The sequence below is a fragment of the Pseudonaja textilis genome, chromosome 7 (assembly GCF_049901715.1).
Source record: "Pseudonaja textilis isolate UNSWEBS1 chromosome 7, rPseTex1.2, whole genome shotgun sequence".
NCBI lineage: Eukaryota > Metazoa > Chordata > Lepidosauria > Squamata > Elapidae > Pseudonaja > Pseudonaja textilis.
In genome coordinates, this window is record NC_141996.1 from 37,136,908 (window position 1) to 37,158,421 (window position 21,514).

At 34.5% G+C, this 21,514-nt stretch overlaps 1 protein-coding gene across 13 annotated transcripts in view; it reads right to left on the bottom strand.

The window, feature by feature from the left end:
• DCAF6 (DDB1 and CUL4 associated factor 6) overlaps positions 1-21,514 on the bottom strand; it is a 52,478-nt gene that overhangs the window by 7,073 nt on the left and 23,891 nt on the right. For 2 of the 13 annotated variants that reach the window (XM_087937460.1, XM_087937462.1), the window contains exons 10-17: positions 20,247-20,489; positions 12,119-12,230; positions 10,463-10,578; positions 8,216-8,299; positions 7,531-7,599; positions 7,293-7,419; positions 4,345-4,383; positions 1,275-1,413 (exon numbers count right to left, since the gene is read on the bottom strand). In XM_087937460.1, coding sequence (XP_087793586.1) covers positions 1,275-1,413; positions 4,345-4,383; positions 7,293-7,419; positions 7,531-7,599; positions 8,216-8,299; positions 10,463-10,578; positions 12,119-12,230; positions 20,247-20,489 — 929 coding nt within the window. Of the gene's footprint in view, positions 1-1,274; positions 1,414-4,344; positions 4,384-7,292; positions 7,600-8,215; positions 8,300-10,462; positions 10,579-12,118; positions 12,231-15,378; positions 15,547-20,246; positions 20,490-21,514 lie in introns of all 13 variants that reach the window. The other 11 variants (XM_026700725.2, XM_087937455.1, XM_026700730.2 and 8 more) reach the window with 7 other exon arrangements.

Sequence of the window (21,514 nt, forward strand, 5' to 3'; positions counted from 1 at the left end):
TTGTTCATTTCAGAAAAATATTCCAAAAAGTGATTTGGATTAATTAAAAGGAAGATGAAAAGGGTGGTTGACAGAGTGTCATATATGTTTTAAAATGTAGAGATTGTTTAAAACTGCAACATAAATAATAGACTGTCCAACTATAAAGGAAGTATTTCCAGAAAGGTCAGTCATTTCAGCAATCACTAAAGGAAAAACGGTTTAACTTGGATAAGAACTAAATTATACAAATAACTGAATCTGCTCATTGTGTGGGTAACCTACATTAAAGCTGAAGGGCACAAATGGTCACGTGATCAAACAATAACTATGCTATATAGATCATTTCACCAAACAATAAAATAAATACTGTATTGCACCTGACATTTAAATAAGTATTCTGAATTACATAATTTCAGAAAAATGTTTTTCTTTTTTGTAAAGAAGATGAACACCTGCATGCATGGAGAATATTATTCCTTTTGTTAGCAGTAAATTCTGAATGCAGTCCTACTTGTCAATGACTTGACAGAAACATTGTTTTAAAAAAATTAACATGTCACAATTTATTCCAGTCACTCGTATAGCATCTATAGCTTTCAGCACTTTTAAAAGAAGTATTCTTAATTTTTTTTCCAGTGGTTTTCCATATCTGTCTTCATGGAATGATTGTGATTTTTCTATAAAATTAGCCAGGACAAATATAATCTATTATTTTTATTAAGATTATTTTCTACGCAAATGATGACATCTATATATAAAGCAGCTTATAATATTTGTCATGAACGAATATTAAAAAACAAAGGTGCCCATTACTTGAACTGAATTTCTGGTAACTACACAAACACAGAAATGGGTTAATATTGCCTTTTTCTGGGATTTTGTTTTTCTTCTGAGCATAGTCTAGGGCACCTGGAATATTCAGATGGTTCTCTGGATCCAACCTTGACCTGCTTCTGAGATTAGTTAAATTTAGCTGATATTGCCAGCTGCTAAGGTATAATTAAATAATTTATCATAAATATATAACATCTACAATATGTTTAGAAAAGTGACAATACTATTATCTGCATATACCAGAATATTACCATGCTTTTTCCCTTTTTATATGACAAGGTTTATTTAGATATTAATGCTTTGAGAAAAACCTCTCCAGGAAAATAATAATAGCAATTGTTAAGACATTTATTATTTAATGTTCATTATTTAACAATAAAGTAACAAATAACTTTACTATTAAATAATAATTTCTGAAACAACATAGTATAGCAATATATTTAGCCGAAATGAGGTACCATTGTCCGTGAGTTCCGATGACCTTTATAAACCATTTTTATTAAGGGGCGTCTAATATTTAGTGTTTCTAATTCTTCCATTTCCTTTCTTTCTTTTCTTCGTCTGAAAAGTTCCTGGATGCGAGCAACAGCAGATCGTCTGTAGATTATGAACAAAAAAGCTAGTATTATCAGAAAGTTACATAATAGCCTCATTTCATGCACAGAAAGAGTGGTATTTTCAGTTACATAGTAACTGCCTTCCCATTGACATAGAAAAAGAACATTCTGCAGCATCTAGAAGTAGACAACAGTAAATCATTAAGCAAGGGAATCCTATGGTCAGTTGTAGGTAAATTTTGAAACAGAATAACCATGTTAAATATGAGCATCTGATAGATGAACCCTAGAACACTGTAAATGCTTAAGAAAAGAAATAACTAAAGCATGGCCAACATTGAGATAATGGAAAAATGTCTATATGTGGGAATGTTATAAAGAGTAGAACACTAGGCTTTGCCAATAGTCACCATATAGGGGAAGTGAGGCAATGGAAAGGTAGAGAGGTATTGAATATGTATGCCTGAAAAACAACGCTGTCTTGGAATATGGAAATTGAATATTTAGGACAGTTGCTCTTAAATGGGGGTGATTAAGGGGGATAATTTGGGCACATTGTAAAGATAATGAAGCAATTTTAATTGCTTGTTGAGATGAGGATTCAGTTTGGGATTGCTGAGTTGCTTGTGTAAAACAAGAGCACATGAACTTTATTTGGGGGGGGGAGGTAATGACATTATTTGATATTGAGTTGAATAATTCAAGGATTGGAAAGAAAGGAAAAAGAAAAAAAAGAATTCTGAACTAGAAAGGGGCCACATCATAGTGAAGGTATGTAATAAAGTGAGATAAGACTTCATCTCCTACCTATGAGCATCTTGCTCCTTCTATGTCATCATTGTTAATTCTTAAGTCAACTTTAATCTTAATATTGTTTTAATGTTTCATCTTGTTGCTTTTATTGGTTATAAGCTACCTAAAGTCACCTCTACACAAGAGAAGTAGCATGATAGACAGACAGATATGGCCGTTATGGGCTAATGTAATGCACATTTTTTGCAGTTTCTGGAGAATCCCAAACATTGCACCAGTAAAACTGAGCAACAAAATTGCAAAACAAGCACAATCCCAGTCAGTAATAATTAAGTGCAGATTTAGATATTAAAAATATCTGTCTATTACTTTGTCTCATGTTATTTGTATTCTGTTCAAACTTGACTTGCTTTCTTTAACTTCTTCCTAATTTAATCCAATTTCACTGCAATTTCAAACATACACATGTATTTCATTCTAATCACATAAAGTTGTCAAGTATTCTAAATATTTGCTAGTAAAACATATTTTAATTTAAAGATTCAACATGTGCAAGCAAAATATTTGTTTTTGAGGTCTCTGGTACTCTGAAGATTTCTCTAAAATTTTGTGGAGTTTTGTTTGTTTTTAAACTTTTCTTAAAAGATACCTTCATCTTTAGACTACAGAAATAAGGAGAAATTTCTGACAGTGAGAACAATTAAGCAATGGAACAGCTTGCCTTTGGAAGTTGTGGGAACTTCATCACTGGAGGCTTTCAAGAAGAGATTGGACTGCCATTTGTCAGAAATGGTGTAGGGTCCTGCTTGGGCGGGGGGTGGGGGGTTGGACTTGATGACCTGCAGGGTCCCTTCCAACTCTGTTAATCTATTAACATGGCTTTAAACTATAGAGCCTGAATGTTTATATGTGTCAAGGCCCTGCAAAAATATTAATATATGATTTAGGATAAGGATGAAAAAGAAATGGAAGAGTTCCTCCATTTTCTCTTCACCCATACCTGAGGAAAAATGTCCGAGCAACTTCAAGGAGACAAAATCCAGTCAAGATGACTCAGATTCTGACCTGAGGATATGGATGTTGCATCTAAGCCAGAGCCACCTAGGTCGCCAAAATAATGACACCCATGAATAAAGAACTAGACAGAGATAAAATAGATGGACTCTCCCAAATATATGGATAAATAGTGAAGCAATGCTAAAGCCAACTTTTGTAATCAGGGATACTACATACAGTAGAGTCAGCTATTTCTGGGTAGAAGTTGAGGGAATCTGGAGCCCAGCCTCTTTACCTGAATGCTTCAAGCTCTACCATACCTGCTATTAGGAATCTCTGACTTGTTTACCCAGATGATGTTACAATTTTAAAAACTCTCTGTACTTTTGTCAGATGGCAGGAATTAACTAGGTATGGATATGGGCTTAAACCTTTTGTGGAAGATGCCATATATTTAGTATGCATCAAGTCAAGAAGGTCAAGACAACAGGTAACTATATACAGTACTTCCAAATTCTTCTTTGGCATAATCAGATATCCTATTATCTGAAGTAAATTGTACAAGTTTTCCAGCTTTTAGCATGTGGCTAGGAACCAAAGTCACATATGCTTATATTTTCTATATAATTTTAAATCCTCCAGAAATTTAAAAAGCAGTTTAGACATTAAATTATAAAAAGTCTAAATTTAAAAATTTTAAATAATGCATAACTACTAAGCTTTTGAACTTTCAGAAGTTTGAAGATAGAGATATTTTTTAAAAATAAATTTAATAATGTTAAACGCTAAATCCCATGTATACTCATTTGGTTCCCAACTCACATTTTATAGCTATTCTATATTTTGTCTACTATTACTCTTGAAAAACAACATTAAACAGTTGATGATCGATCAAAACAAATCATTTCATACTGATATTAGCAGTGGCTCATGCAAAATATGCTATGTGCTTAAAAGGGGAAATAGGAAGGCTGGATTTGATTTTCACTATGTTTTTATACAATCATCTCCAATAAATGATGTTAATAAAGTTATTAAAACTGTAAACATTTTCTTCTTACTATTCCTGGGCACAGCATGCAGCTAAATCATTGCTCCATAACATCCTTCATATGCAGTTTAGTAGATTTAAACAGGTAATATAACCACTAACATAGTTAGATACTGCACCAATCATCTTTTAAAAAATTGAATTGTTTATAGAATGGGAATTTTGAATTACCTCATTATTCTATCACCTACTGCTGTTCCTCTGTTATATCTAGCAAAAGGAATAACAGCTAAAGTCATTCAAGTAAAAATGTTATATGAATTATTTTTAAAGAAAAAAAACTGCATTCTCAGGCCAACTTAACCATTTGATTTCAAAGTTCATAATACTCTAAGTATTAATAATTGATTTTTTCTTCTCATTGGGCCCAGGAGCAATACATTTTCCTGTAAAATCACAATTAATTCTTCAGTACCTATATTGTTTTCAAATACATCATTTGTGTTCAAAATAAAAAGTGGAAGAAAATATTTTTGTTTTGCATTTAGTAATGACAATTAACAGAGAATCAATGTAGAAAAGCCTTGTTAACTATTACAGCAATCTAGGGCCTGAGATGACTTCATTCTAAATCTTTTAGCAGTTGCTTAAATCCTATTGCTCTTGAAGAATTCAGTCATTAGGCTGGATCTTCTGATCAGAGTATGGATGTGTCTTACTGTATAAATCCAACAGAAAAAAGAACTGGAATTGTAATCATAAATGAAAGAGCTAAGTATTGAGGTACCAAACTGCAACAAAGCATTAATGAGTAATTCTATCCCTATAATGGATAGCAGTCTACAGACAAAAAAGGTGCTGACTTGGGATGAGGAGATTGGGAAGATTCAGCAGGTGAGTGTCCTGATGATAAAAAAAAAAGAAAAACTAACTTTTCTACTATGTCCCTTTCCAAAGCTATTTCCATTACAGTTTTATTTATCTTGATTCAAAAAGTTGGTAGTATGGCCACCTTTTGATGCTCTGAAAAGGAACATGGAGCCAACTGAGATCTAGAATGAATGAATAGATCTGAATGACTGAAGCAAAAAGCTATGGGAAAACCAAATATTGCTTTTAAAAATCAATACTGGGTTTCTCAATTCTTCTGAAACATGCACATGTACGTGAATAACATACAACTTAAATTCATACCAATTTTTAGGGAGCAATAAATCAAAAGACTCTAAAAGAAAATTTGTGAATGCTTTGGGGCTTCTCAAAACAAAATTTAAAAGTAGCATTAAATTAAATGTTGCTGTACTATCACTTTTTACACAGCTCTGTAATAATAAAATGCTCTATTACAAAGAAACATTTTATTACTGTTGTATACCAAGACATAAGTGTGATTGTATTTAGTGCTAGTATGCAGGTGTCCAAGCGGGTGGGGACATGAAACTAAACGATTCACAGCATTTTGCAAACTCTACCACTTTCATGTCTGGTGCAATTACACTGTGCAACTATGAAAGGAGGAACTTGCATCATGAAATTATATCCTGATAGTTAGCAATCAAAATCCATGTTTTAATGACTCTAAAATTTGGCATTAATTTTATTTGAGGCTGCAATTCTAAATATGCTTTAATTGAAATCAAGTATGACCTCAGAGCCATCAGAATGCAAACTTTTCTGTATTTTTGTATGGCTCATAGAGCATATATTAAACAAAAATGCTGAAAAGAGACAGCATGGTTTCCCAATACAGCAAGTTAGGAAACATTGCAATATATTAGAGTAAGCCTTGAGCAGGCTTAAATTAACATGGTTTTAAAAAATGCATTCTTCCCATCAAATCTACACAAAACAAACCTGGCATAACTAGCATCACGTAACCCCACCTAGTGGTCTTTTAGACATCCCAAAAAAGTTTAGTACAGCCTCTGAATTAAAAATGTTAGTCCATTCTGAGCAAATTAAAAAATATTTAAAAATAATTTTTCTATTTAGTAAATTATAGACACTATAAAATGCTGGTCTGTGACCATAGTAAAATGACTGAATTATAGATAAAGTAACTTTTCTTCTAATCATAATGCATAACAGAACCTATTTGCTCCAAACACCCTCGTTTTAGAATCTGTTTTTAAATAAATCAGAGAGAAAATATAATTCCTGAAAGACATGAAAAAGAACTAGGAACATTTGCTGTTAGAAATTTTAAAAGTCAACTTGAATGTTTGTAGGAAAATGGCAACGTATTTTATATTTTGAGAAAAATATAAAATATGGAACCAAAGGTCTCTTACTATATTTATGTACATCTGCATAATGTGTTTCTGATGCCATTATCTCTATTTTCTACCAGTTTCAAACGGGATTTACATAATGGATAAGAATATATGTATGCATGTTCACCAGTCTATTCTCTACTAGCCAAAGAAGGTTTGCACAAAATAAGAAACTTTATCAGATATTCTATTTTGGTCAAGCTTCAAGTCACACCATTTGAGGTGTGACAGCCAATGTGGTGCAGATATTAAGTACATTAAAGACACTACAGAAACACAGATTCAAATCCTCAGTCAGCCATGTAAGCTCTCTGAAAAATTCTGGACCAAATATTCTCTCTCAGCCAAACCCTAAAAGTCAGCTAGGTGACTTTGTTCCACTCTGTCCCAGCTGAACCCATCTCAGAGGCCTGATGTGAGGAAAAGTGGGAGGAAGGGACACTACTTATAGTGCCTTGAGCTGCTGAATGAAAGGCAGGATGTAAATCAAACAAATAAATATGTGTAAAAACCACTGCGAACACCTCACTGGACTCTACGTACTTCTAATACAGCTGAGCCCTCTCTCAAGACAATTACCTAGATATCTCCCCAGAAGTTAAATGATCCAGTTAGGAAACTCTGATAGAACTCCACCCTGAGTACAGCTATGCACCAAATTGTACACTGAATAAACAAGTTACTGTAAGTTACTGAATAAATTTAATCTAGAACAAACTATATTCAGTAACATCAGTGCAAATACATGCAGAAAACCAGAACTGTAGCTACAGCAAGAGTAAATAGTGAAATGAAGAAATGATCTGTCATGCTTTTAATCAATGCAAATTGCCAGCAAGAGAACGTTGAGATCTGAATAAATATTCTGCAAAGTTTTTGAAGACAGGAAACAAACACAATACTAACCTATGACCAACGCCTCCACGATACCGTGCACCAGGTATGAGAACAGGGTCATCGTCACTATCATCAGTTTCATGGAAAACAGAACTTCTTGTTGATGATTCTTCATGAGTGGCAAGTCCTGAGGAATCTGGTTGAGAATGAGGTTCATTATTGGTATTATTTGGGATGGTAGAAGAATCTGTACTTCGTTGACTCAAGCTTTCTGGCTGTTGCATGGTTTTGCCTGATAAATCTTCACCTGGGATCTGGGAGATTAAGTCATTTCCTTGTTCCATAGTACTTTCAGGCTGGTCAGATATTTCATTCTCTGATAGAATAAATAATATTTGGTTAATCACACACTTTTGAATATGCTTAACAGGAAAGAACAACATGAATTACATTAACTATATGAAATTGATGCGATCTATTAAGAGGTATAATAATTTAAATGGTGAAAAAGCATTTAATTTTGTTTTAGCTGTTGCTCTATTTGGGTACAACATTTTCCACAATTATTTTACTCAAAGCAGTTCTTTGAGAGTAGTTAGATAATGTACTGTTAGCAGAGAGTTACAGTAACAAAACCATAATATACTATTGTAGATAACTGGCAGTTCAGCATAAATTAATTCCAAATATTGCAAAAATTTGCAGGAGCATAAAACAAAGCTAACAGTATTAACTGCTGATACCTGATGATACCAAATAAAATAAAATTCCTAAGTTACCTTCAACATATATGTGTGTGTGTGTGTGTAATTAATATATATATATATATATATATATATATATATATATATATATATATATATACATACATACATACACATGCATACATATATATATACATACATACATACATACATACATACATACATATATACACACACACACACACACTCACACATACATACATACATATATATCATTATTTTACATACCCGAATGTGGTTTATCAGCATTTTCATTTGTTGACATTAGCTCTTCAGTATTTGTACTTTCTTCAGGTGATTCTTCAGGAATTTCTAAACCAGAGAATTTTTTTTAAAAAATGGATGAATTCTGCAGATAGATAGAAACCATTTCTAATATTTGTTACTCTTTACTATAAATGATGTTTATAATGATTTCAAAGTCTACTATATTTTACATCGGAAGAGGCAAGATGGTGCTTTCCAGATGTTTTAAATCAGTGGTCGCCAACCAGTGGTGATCCGCAGACAAATGGCCCCCAAATTGTCATCTCTCAAGAAGTGCTCAGTGAAGTGGCGTGGGAAACTTCAGTCAGACTCTCGAGAGATGAGAGTGATTCTGTCTGCTTCTCTCTGCTAACAGGCAGCCAAGCTATCTGCAAAATCATCTCTCTCTCTCGAGGAGAGCTCCACAGTTTGGCTGGAGGAGGAGGCTTTCTCGGTCCCCCCATGGGCTCTGCAAGGCAGGTGGCAGGGAAGTGGAGTTTGGGAGGAGCGCATTGGCCACTGCCGGGCTCCAGGGAGTGTTTCTCTCCCGTCAAGGGTATAGCCGTCGGACAGGGAAAAACGGCACCCAGATCCCCTCCCGGGCAGTAGAGGCGAGGAGCAGCAGAAGCGGCGGTGCAAAGTTGGAGGCTGTTGGAGGAAAGCAACTCTCCTCTTGGAGAGTGAAGGTGTCAGTCTCCCCCCCTTTCCTTGCCTGCCTCCAGGTGAGGCTGGAAGAGCCCCAGCATTGTCTAGAGCTTTTCCTCAGCTGCAGATCTGAGCTCTCTCAATCCTCCCCCAGGGATCTGAAAGGAGCCCCCACTTTCTCCTCTCCTCCCCCCAATTAATCATTTCCCCAGCCTTTGTCCAACCAGCCCTCCGAGGGCGGTGGTCCTTCTGCAGGCAGCTGCCTACTGAGAAGCCCCTGCAAGAGTGGCCAAGGGGCACTGCCCAAAGAGACCAAAGCCCCCTTCCTGCCTCTGCTTCTCCCAGTGGCAGTTGCCCTGAGGCCCCTCAGCTCAGCCCCCTGCCTGATCTTCTGTCTCTTTGGAAAGTGCAGGTAGGGGGAGGGATGGAAGCAGCCCGGCCCTCCTTCCCTCCCCCAACTCTAGGTAAAGGAGGTTTCCTCTGACTTGGGGAAGATATGAAAATGACAGGAGACCAAATTGGGATGGGTGGGTCTGCTTTTCTTCCATTTGAGGGAGAGCTGGTTCCTCCTTGTTCAGACCTTCCTAGCCTCCAGGCACTGTGTGGCTTATTTTGAATCCTAGCAGTATTAAATCCTCCCTCTTTTCCCCAAAGGGTAAGAGAGTCCCCCCCTTTCCCTTTGCTCTGTCCCACAGTTCCCAACCTTGCCCTCCACCACCACCCTCATTCAGCCAGAGCACTGCCTTTCCTCCCTAGATGGGCTCGTTCCATATTCCAGAGCTGTAGTTGTCACAGGAGCAGCTGCTTTGGGATGACCAAAGGGCCAGTCCTGTGGCTACTACACCTCTGGAATATGGGACTAACTTTCCCACCACTGTCAGTCTGCCCGTCTTCATTTTCCTTCACTCAGATTGACCAAGCTTCTTGAGAGAAGGAACACAAAAGAGGTTCCTGGAAGGCTGTGTGCCTGGAGCAGGTGCTTTCTCTTGGGCTTCCCGCCCAGAGGCCAAGAGAAAGTACCTGGTCTGGACACACAGCGCCGCAGGCTCAAGCTAGGTTGATGTCCCCCTGCATAGCTCCAGCAGACAAAACAGGAAAGGGGGGGGCAGAGAGAAATACTTAGTTGCCAAGATACACCAGAGTGGGAGGCAAGCAGACCACAGAGCTTCTTCCCCATCTTCTAGGAGCATGGGACTTCTCATGACTGGGCCCTGAGATCCCTTGCAGTTTGTTTTGCTGCTGGAGGATGGGCTGCATCCTCCAGCAGCAGAACAAATAAGAATTTTTAAAAAATTAATATGAATTTTTAATTAGTTTTTAAAAACTAATATGATTTTTTTAAAAAAAAATCATATTAGTGGTCTGTGGGATTTAAAATTATGAATTTGGTGGTCCCTGAGGTCCAAAAGGTTGGAGACCCCTGATTTAAACTGTATGTTTTTGCTTATCCTCTGCATCCAAAATGAAACAAAAATATTATTTGGCCTGTCTAAACAAATATTTTAGAGTTCCATGAGAGCAGATCAACAATGTTATAATGATACAACATGGTGCTTTTATAACATAAATTACAATATATCTTACTTGATTCTTCGTTCTCTGATGTTGGTACTTCTGAACCTGGAGTTCTTAGGGATTCTTCCTGACCTTCTATTTTGCTCTGAGTGCCACTTCCTCTTGAACTTGAAGCTGTACTACTCCTAGCAAAAATGCATGCAACAACATATGCACTATTTTAGATATTTTTCCCGTTCTTCACTTACATCTTTAAGAGTGCGAACTATAGTACCAGAGTCATATGGCTGTGCGATTCCACCCTATTTTGGACTTACCCGAATAGAACAGCAGGAATGACAAGAATGTAAACAAGCATCCACCATCAATTGATATTAAAGATAAAAGGAAATCCTCTTCTAAGAGAGCAATGCTTTAACCAGCACAAAGGACTCCACAGAAATAAAGACAAAAATGTCTAGAAACAAGTGGCATTTGTAACAAGCTGCAACAATGTCAAAATGATACACATGTATCATGACATTATTATCAAAAATAACATGGTTTGGTTCTTGCATTACAAGTAGATAAGTTGCATCATGACCTCATGTCATTATCTTCACCTTCTCTGTGGAAACTCATAATATAAACCATGTCTTCCCTGTATTCCAGGAAAAGGTAAACATATCAGATAGCTGGCTGTTTCTGAGCAAATAAGAACGACAGTTCAGAATTTATAACTAATCAGATTTAAAGTACTTTACATTCTCTTATAGGACTGCCCTTTTAGAAGAGGAGAGCTGAATTTCTTAGCTTAGGCCCTCACAGCATCTGTTGATAACTGACACTTAATTGCATTCTCTGAAGTCCTGCTCCCTGTCCAGGTTATGTTGCAATGTTCCAGTCAACAAGAGAACATTGATATTTGCCTGGAAAAAAAGCCTCAAACAGCTTCTGAGAAAAGATGCTTTGTAATAAGTCCAATGTATCATTCAGGCACTATAGAGCCTCTATGGAACTGCCTGAGATCATGATTATTGCCAGGAACATACACATTTTTGCCCCAAATCATTTTGTACAGAAAATATATGTCAGAGGTTCATCATAAACCCAAACTATGTATGCACAAATAACCACTTAAGGAATCACTGTTATAGGCAGGCAATCTACTCTTTCCTAATTGGGTTTCTCATATTGATAACTTTATAGTTCAGGACATGGTGATATACATAATAGCCTATTCTGAATAGAATCAATCTGTCCAGTAGGATTGAGAAAAGGGTTGGTTTAGAGTTTCATTTTAGCCCTCCTTGAGGACAAACCTCCTCGTCTGAAATAGCTTGTACCCTGGAATAGTTAGCCTCATTCCTACTAGTGTTCCAAAAGATTGTTAAGATTTGTGTATTCTGAATGGACTTTGGCATTGAGAGAATGGATGGAATATTGCCTCAGTAAGTGAATCTATGCTTACTCAGGGCACATATGGAAATCAGATGTCCAATTATTCATTTTATTTATTTGTATGCCGCCCTTATAATTTTACAAATAATTAAGATAGCGGACATATTGAACACACTTCCGCCTCTTTTCTCCACAGCTGAGAGAGAATGACTGGCACAAACTCACCCAGTTGGCTTTCATGGCTAAGGGGGAACTTGAACAATGAGTATAATATGTATAAAATATATCTTATAAAAATTAAAGTTTCAGTTGAAAATATAACTCGCATTTGCAATAAGTACTTACCATTCATCAGTGAAATCTAATTTAATTGTACTTGTAGTTGTTCCTTCTGTGCTGTAATGTAAACTTAAAACAGGTTCACTTGTTCCTGGCCGTGGACTTGCTTTTTCATCATCTAAAAAGAAAGTGTTACAAATGCAAAGAGATTGATTGATGGATGGATGGATAGATTTATTGATAAAAAGTTTATGGCTGCCCAACTACCTCATAGTGACACCAGTTGGCTTTCAAAGATAAAACCCTAGTATAAAAACCAATAAACTCCCACATAATTGTGCTATTTAGCTTGTGCTAGCCTTAGTCTTTTAAAGATATATAATATGTAATATTAATATGCAATATGTAATAACAAATTTGTAATTCTGTCCTGCTTGGCAAAGGCAATAAGCCAAGGAGGCACAAAATTAAAATTTAGAAATGAATAAATAATTTCTACACTAATAAATGCTGGAGCAATTTTATCTTTTTAAAAACAGTAATGATTATTCTATTCATTGTATAAACATTTCCAGATTAAATATACTTAATCATTTTAATTTGACAATTGAATATATTCTGAGGACTAATAACTTTCAAATTTTATTGTAACTTAGTAGAAAACTTCAGTAGTCAGCAGGCTAACATGACTAAAACAGTAGTACTTTTATGTTTATATGTAGCTTAATTTCTTTTGAGGAGTAATAATAAAAAATGCAATTTCTTATTACAACAGAACTAAAATACAATTATAACTCATGAATTTAGATATTTTAAAGTAAGCTTTATGTTGAATTATATGTATATATGCAACCACCCATAACGGTGCATCAATCTGAATGCCACTAAGCTTATATGAACCAGTAGTCAAGTTGGGGCACATTATCCTGACCTATATGAATACTAGGAGACAATACCAATTTGAGGGCATATCATTATCATTGAGTACAGAAACTTGTAATAGATTACTATTTTTATTTTACAAAATTTATCTTATACAATAAAAGTCATGGAAGGAATGGCACAAACTACAAAAATCAGGATCTCACACAAGTTCTGTAATTCAATGCAATTTATATATTCATATGCCTACTTTCCCTACAACAATCCTGTGAGGTGGCTTTTCTGTGACACAGTAATTGATCAAAAGCCCTCTAGTTGGTTTTCCTGCCTGAAAGAGACTTATAACTTACGGTATCCTAGTTTGTAGGCCAGCACTTAACCACTATATAATACTAATTTATACAATGTATCAGAACTATGTATCAGGAATTAAATACCTGGATTTATAACAGTCAAAAGTTCTTTGTAACCATCCAGTGATATATCTAATTGGACAGATGATATAACATTTACCTTTGAGAGCTCTGGAGCTAGATTTTGTTACCTCAAAATAATTGCATGTCTACATGATATTTTGACTTAACAGGAAGGAAAGAGAACTTTTAATATTATACATCTTTAAATAGATTTCCGCCACCTCATATATAAATCTTAAAGTGTGGCAGAAATAAAAGTATTCAATAACGTGTCATAATTTTTAAAGAAATTATTGAAGCCTGAATAGTGCTTAGAAATATTTAGATGCATCCTTCTAAAAGACAGGCTGAAGCACTAAAAACAGGCAGCTTTTTTCTTCCTTTTTAAATTTACTTATGTCATGACTAGAGAAATAAAATTGCCCTGCTGGTAAACAAGATACCTGACTAAGAAAATGAAGATAATATTATACAAAGAATTATGACAGTTAAATCAAAATAATTTTTAAAAAGACAATTAAAGCTGAAATCTTAAACATACTTTAATGTAGGGAAGTACAAAATTCTTCCATTTCTAGACTGACACATTTTGTACAAGCCCAGTTACAAAGAAATAAATGCTATAAAATTTAGTATTCCAGTTTGACATATAGTACTTAATATGACTTAAGAGTCATACTTCATACTATATCCATTTACTATATCAAAACATATGGATGTTCAGTGAATTGTAGAGCTGAGTTCACATATTCTCCCAGTAGTGTGTAGTACCTTCAGACTGCCTGTCAAAAAGCCTACACAAGTAGGCTTGGCTCAAGAAATCATTTCAAAGAAGTGAAGTTTGTTAAGGGAGTCAATTCTTATACTCAAGCCCTAAAAGGCAATTCATTTCTACATGCAGATCCATCACTCTATGTTGTTGTGTCATGCAGTGAAAAAAGGAACAAATCCAAAATATTTTGAGGGGGAGGTCCATTCTGTCAGTAAATTAGAACTTCATTCTTCAAAAAAATCTGATGTAAGATACTAAAAGGTAAAAAACTTATTATCTTATATTGCGTTAAAGCATGAAAAAGATTTTTTGTTTCTTCTAAGATCAATGGTTATATCAGCAACATGGAATTTCTCAAATTCATTTCAAACAAGGATTATGCTTTTATACATTTATATTTATTTATAAGATTCAGCAGCATCAATTAATAAAAAAATCCAAACCATGAAGAGCAAAACTATCAAACCTGTCTTTGCCATGCATTGGTTTTTAATACATGAGATAAATTTTAGTAATTTGTGAGTTAAATGAAAATGCCACCTAACAGAAGGATGTTTATAGTTTTGAACAGTTGCTTTTACTTCTTCAAATGGAAGCATCTTATAATTCCATTGTTATTTCTGTGAAATTGAGTTGTGTGTCCCAATAAAAGAAAACAAAGCCAAAAATGTAGAAACCTTTCATTGTTTCAAATCACAATGGGAAAAAAACCCTAGGGGAATTTTCCTACTATGATGCCTTACTATAAACAGCCGCAGATCAGATACCCAAACAACAATCTTAGAAAATCATACATCATTCCTAGTTGATCTCAAAGACTACCTCTGCAGTTTTATCAGAAATGAAGCAAGATAGTTTCTCTTGGACTTCCATTCCACGGAATTGTTAACAAAGTTTAACTAAGCTTAGTTAAACACTGGCACAAGGATTAATGAATTCTTTCAATTCCTCAGGTTGGTATAGAAGGGCCTTAATGGTACAACTGATTATGCTAGAACAGTGTTGTTATTTAATTTTAAAAACCATATTTCATCCAGACATGACATATCCTTAACTAAAATGTGTTATAGAGATGAAGAACGATACAGCCAAGAATTAGTCAGTTAACTGTGCGATGATAAATACCAACAAATGCAACAGGCAAGCAGCAACTGCATACACTATTTTGTTCCTGGGGGAAAGCGTCTTGAGAAAACAACAGCAGCACAAACTACGTAACTACATTAGCTGCTTAATAAACCTTGACAAATGACAACCTGTAGGCTGAGGGTCCTGTGAGGATCCCTTAGGGGAAGACTGATCAGAGCTGGAGGACTGCTGTGCTGAACCCTCCGCTAGCTCTCGCTGTCTCTGCTGTTCAGCCTTCTTAAGCCTCAGCCGCTGCAGGCCCCTACGGAGTATAGCTAACTCAGGTGCCATTAATTCTGACAGGAAAAAGGGTGTAAAAAAGAAACAGGCATAGAACATAAGATAAAAGGAATATGACTAAAGATCAAGGTAATAGATACTATGTAGAGAATACAAGCATCAAATTTCATTTTTAAAAGCAGACTATTAATACTCAGCACAGGAACAAAATGTGCTTTACTTGGTTTATTATTTTTTTTAAGTATGAGAATTATGCTCATTATATATGTTTCCTATCTCTACTTGCTCAACTACTAAGGCAGTTAAGTTCTATAAAATAAAATAAAAAGATATAACCATGAAGATGCAAAAAATATATACATGATAATTTCCTGCAAAACTTCCATGCATATTCTAACAATATTCATTGGGAATTAAGAGATCCGTGTAGTATGTGGGCAAAACTGAAGCCTAACTATCAAAGTTGCCATCAAAATTTTAGGTTGTAAATTACAATATAAAATGTAGCTATAAAGCCCTATTTAATGTAAATGTGATAAAGCACATTACTGTAAAAGTTGTCTAATGCTGAAATGAGGTAGGGGGTATTTTTGTTTCTGTTTTGTTTTGTTTTTTGCTTAAAAGTCAGTTTTCAAGTTTAGGATTTGTTTCAAGTTTAGGTCCTTCTGCCAATAAAGACCAAAATTGAAATATGAAGATACATGCATACTCTAATATATAAGCGTGTGTCATAATTTTTGTTTTTATGATAAAAGTAATTAGATTAGGCAACTGCTATGCTGAATGTAATGAATTACTTCTCTATTCCAGGCAACCACAACATATTAAAAGGTTTCCCAATACTCAGCCGTAATTACCCATGAGGAATAGGGCAATTAGAAGGTTTTAGTGCTCAATTTGCAGAAAGGAAACTATTGCTGTTTGATATATTCCAAGGTTTCATGTTCTAGTACACGAATAAGGGAGAAACCAAAACCCACTAAAACAATAAAGAATTAAACAGTAAAGAATTAACATTATGTAATTCAGAGCATTGCTTTATTTTCAGACCACTATTATTTTGCTGAATTGATTTCATGACGCTTTTTGGAAATAAGGATTAAAAATAAGAGCAGAAAAAAGGAATTAAACATTCAAGATCACTTGTACTACTAAAACAGTGACAGTTACTGCAATAAATTAGTCTCCTATAGGTAATACCTTTTCTTAGTACCAATGCAATTTAAATAATATTTAAAGCATTACCACTTGTGAAGGAGTATTAACTACCTTACATCAGATTTATTCAAATACATTAACTGATTTGTTTTCTGGCTACATATCACTTAAAAATAGTTTGGCTATAACAGCCACAACACAGTGAGCTAATTGCTGAAGTGTATATAGAAGATGCCCAGTTATGTGGCGCTATCAAAGCAACTCAAAAAGGTAATCAAGGTTGGATGGAGTCAATATTTGAATGAGAGATAACCAAGAAATTTTGGCCCTATACTAGACTTGGGGAGGTGGAGATGGGAAGCCACTTTCACTGTTGCCAGGATAACAAACTGAGTATCTACTAAAGTTGAGCTGAGATGTCCTCAAAGGAAACTTCTTTTTTTTATATGAAACATATTGTTTTTGTGAGATGTCTTCTGACAACATGGCCTGGCAAAGGAACACATGCTAGAATTTTATTGTGACAGGACTGAACAATATAAATAAATGAAATAAATTCTAATAAACTGCATTTTGATTTGTTTATTTATTAAATTTATATAGTTATTCATCTCACAAGAAGTGATTCTGGGTGGCATACAGCAAAAAGTATAAAAACATGTCAAACACGGTCATATTTTACAAAAGCACACAAGAGATTTGATCGGCAATAGAGTCACCTTAATATATCGCCGGTGCTCTGAGCCCTTTCTGATGACACTGATGACAAAGCTAGGTAAATATAGTTCACCTCATAATGCCAACAGAATCAGTTAAGATGGTAATCCTCTAGAACCAAAACAATCAGGTTAACTTAGACAAAGGTCTATGGAATAGTAATAGCTATTTTCTCAGTTATTTCACTCCTAATAAATCACACATTTACAAAACTAATATTCATCCACAGGAATTCTATAGATGAGGAAGCCTGTATTAAGTTCCATTTGTAAACCTATAAAGCAATGTTTGAGAAAAATCTGCAATTGATAAATGTGTTTTTCCTCTAAATTCAATTCTTCTATATTCCATTTGAAAGAATATAGTAACAGTTTTATAGTGATATTCAATATTTGAATAAAAGTATATTTTATTTTCTAAGAATTAATGTTGCATACCATACTGATTCTGAAACTGAATGAACAGCTATTTTAAATTGATATGTGGGGCATTACTTGGGAATTACCAGTTCAAACAAAAGCAATCCAAAATTCCACTGAGTTGATATAAGCCCATAAGTATGTCTTCAAGTGTTTTTTAAGTTATCCTAATAGCACTTGAGAGGAGCATTTTCCAAAATGATAAGAAAACAGATTCTTCAATAACAGCTGGCACTAGGTTTATTATTATAGTTAATTAACTCTGTTATGGTTTCAGTCCCCAGCAAATTTAACTCTAAACCTGATGCGCAATTGCTAAAAATGAAATTTCTTCACTTCTGGAATAATGGTGAGCAAGTGGATTGATTCCTAAGCATAAACCATTAGAGGATGAGGCTCATTTGAAACAGTGGAAATATTAAAGCAGTTTTTATGGGATGTATTAATCTTTACACAGTTTTTAATGTAATTCAGCTCAATAATCTTTACTGAAAACTGCTTCATATTTAATGCAGAAATCATATTTGCTATTAATATAGTAGAATTTATTGTGCATGCAACTGATGCTACATGTGAAGCTTAAAATGGATTTTATATATTTTAAATATTTTTAGCTTCATTCCTGGAAGCAAGAAATTGTAGGACTTGATGCATTAAGCAAAGCTAACAGATATCATTATTCCTACCCAGTACATAATAACATCAAAACATATTTGCAGTCTGTGCTATGCAGAGACTCTCTATGAGGATGGAAAACGATTTTGAGCTATCTTTCCTGGCCCGTTAGATCTGGCAGAGATGCCATCTGCCAGGGACCACAAAATGGGACTTTGTCTGCCCTAATATTGGCCTTATAGAACATTCTCCCATTGGACAGTACATCAGGTCTATTCCTTTTGGTATTCCAGAAGTCCCTCAAGATTTGGTTATGCCACCAGGGCTGAGGGTCCCAGAGAACTGGAAACTTATTTAGATGGCTCTATTATTGAGGTGGATGTACTCACATCTTTTTTGCTTGGGGTTTGCATATATTTTAGTTTAATCTGCTTTTAATTATTGTAATCTACCCAGAATAATTTCCTGTGAGATAAGAGACTATATAAATTGAATTAATAAATACATAAAATAAATAAAATGATTCACAAGAATTTAAAGTAAAATCTTCCTAAGCTATAATTAAAATTTAACTATGAAATGATAATATAAAACAGTACATAATATGTAAAGCTTGCTTTCCATTTACCTACACCTCAGTTCTTTCCCATCCTCTGTTGCTTATGGTAATAAAGATGAAAATTTATTTCTGGTGTTTAAGTGTTGTTGTTTACATCCATCTAAATTACAGAAATGCTAAAAAAACAGTGTGTATTCTAATAAAAAAAGAGTGAGAATAATAGAATCTAGGCTCAATTTCCAGTGAACTCACAAAAATTGCCTCTATTGGATTGTAGCAAGAATGCCAATATATTGACTACTCCACTTCTAAAGGGAGCTGAAGGTCACTGTTTTTGATACAGATTTTCAATTATCTTCTATCTTTGCAGGTTTTATAAATCTTCACATAGATTAGCTGACCATATAACTAAACATAGAAAAGCTAGGCAAAAGCAGCATAGCCAATGAAGGGAAAACTGAACAGTGCAGATATAGCACAAGATGTATGTTCAATTAAAATAAGAAAATATCCATTGTAATGTAAGTCTAATTCTTGGCTATAAATGATTAGTACAATAAAAAACAGAACAATTAAGAGACAATAAGTGATTGGTTCCTTAATAGAAATAACAAATGCTTATAAACTAAAGATTCACGCAACTAGTTCTACAAACCAAAAGAACATTTTTACACTTTTATTTCTTAAACAATAAGCTTCCATTCATGTAGTAAGCAACTTTTTGGGGGAAAGTGTTTTTTTTTTGAAAACTGCAATAGTGTCTTACACTCAATATATACAGTAATTCTTGTGAAAGGTGGTTGAGTATATAAAGTAGTTGTACATATCTTCTTTTTTCTGCTAAGAACCATCTCCACATTAATTATTGCTAATTTAGTTTATAAAACAAAGTTACTTCATATTCACATATTTGCATTATGGATTAAAAAAATATTTGTAACCTAACTACAGTCGAACTAATTTTAAAACAAGCTCTATCAATGAAAATCTGGGAATGAACAAACTCAATTCTCCTACAATCTTCCACATACATTATAAAGCTGAAAAATTGTTCTGTTCAACATTTCATGGCCTATCATTTTGGTGAAAAGTAGCAATATACTGTGTTGTAACAAATTATAGCCAAACTTCAGACTAGTAAAATTTTTAGTGAAGATTAATGTAGATTTTATAATTGGAGGTCATTCATCCAAGTACTTGATCACACTGAATATTGGTATAACAAATATGTATTTTAAACTGCTTATTCAGATTAAATATGCTGTTTTAACAGGAAAACTTTACATACCAGGTTGATGAAGTGTAGGAGGTGCAGGTGTCTCCAAGAATGGCCTTTGTTCATTGTCAGGAGAGGAGAGTAAAGAAGTAGAAGGAGGACTTTCTGTTGATGAAGATGTTGAGGGTGCTTGAGCTGACACTGTAGATGAGGATGACTGCAGTTGTTCAGGACCATCTACTTCCATGGAATTTTCTGTTTCAGTGCCTGCCAAGACATTTCCTGGGGTAGAAACATCTGATCTACTTGTTCCACCTTTGAAGAAAAGCATCAACTTAACTTTTCTTGTTTTTTTTAAAGATTATTGGTTTATATTTATTCAACACAATAACAAATTAATACCTCCAACAGAGTAGATTAAATGTGCTAAATGTGATACTTAGAACCATAAATTTGGCAGGCCTATTTAAACCATCAAGTCCAATCCGTGCTCAATGCAGAATGCCAATTAAATCATTCACATACTGTCAACCCTCTGCTTGAACACTTCTAATGAAGGGGATCCTACAAAATTTTTTGGTCATAATTTCCACTGTCAAACTGATCTTGTTGTTAGGATATTTTTTCTAATAATTTTCTGGTTTTTGTTTGATTGATTTCATGAGTCTACACCTTTCGATAACTAAAATCCATTACTGCATGTTCTGCAGTCTGCAATGAGAAAAAAATGAGGTATTCTTCTACATGATAACTTTTCGGGTATTTGAAGAGTGGTATCATTTCCTTTTTGTTGTTGTATCTTTTCAAAGTTATATATGCTCATTATCTTCAAGCTCACTTTAGTTTCTAGCTGCTCCCTCCCCCCAATCACTCTTGCTGTACTTCTTTGAACCCTTCCATTTTCTCTGAACCTTTCTTAAAACAGAACTGAAAAAGTATTTCAGGTGACCACTAATCAGAATTGGAGAGGGTGGATTTGGAAATTATGCTTCTGTTGATGTACTCTAAAATACAATTTGCTCTTTTGCAGTCACTTTGCACTATTGATTCATATTGGGTTTGGCCTCAGCTATTCCAATATCTTTTTTATAAATACCAAGCCAGGATTTATAAATTTCATCCTATGCTTGGCCTTTGATATTTGTTTCTTAGGTAAAGAATTTTGTACTTGTTTCTGTTAAATTTGATGTTGTAACTTTTGGATAATTTCTACCAAGATAACTTTGAATTTTCTTTCTGTCTTCTATAATACAGTTTATCTGTATCATCTGCAAATATGGTAAACATTCCTCTCTTCCTTTTTATTGAAATATATAGTATTTCACAAACAGGATTGAGCC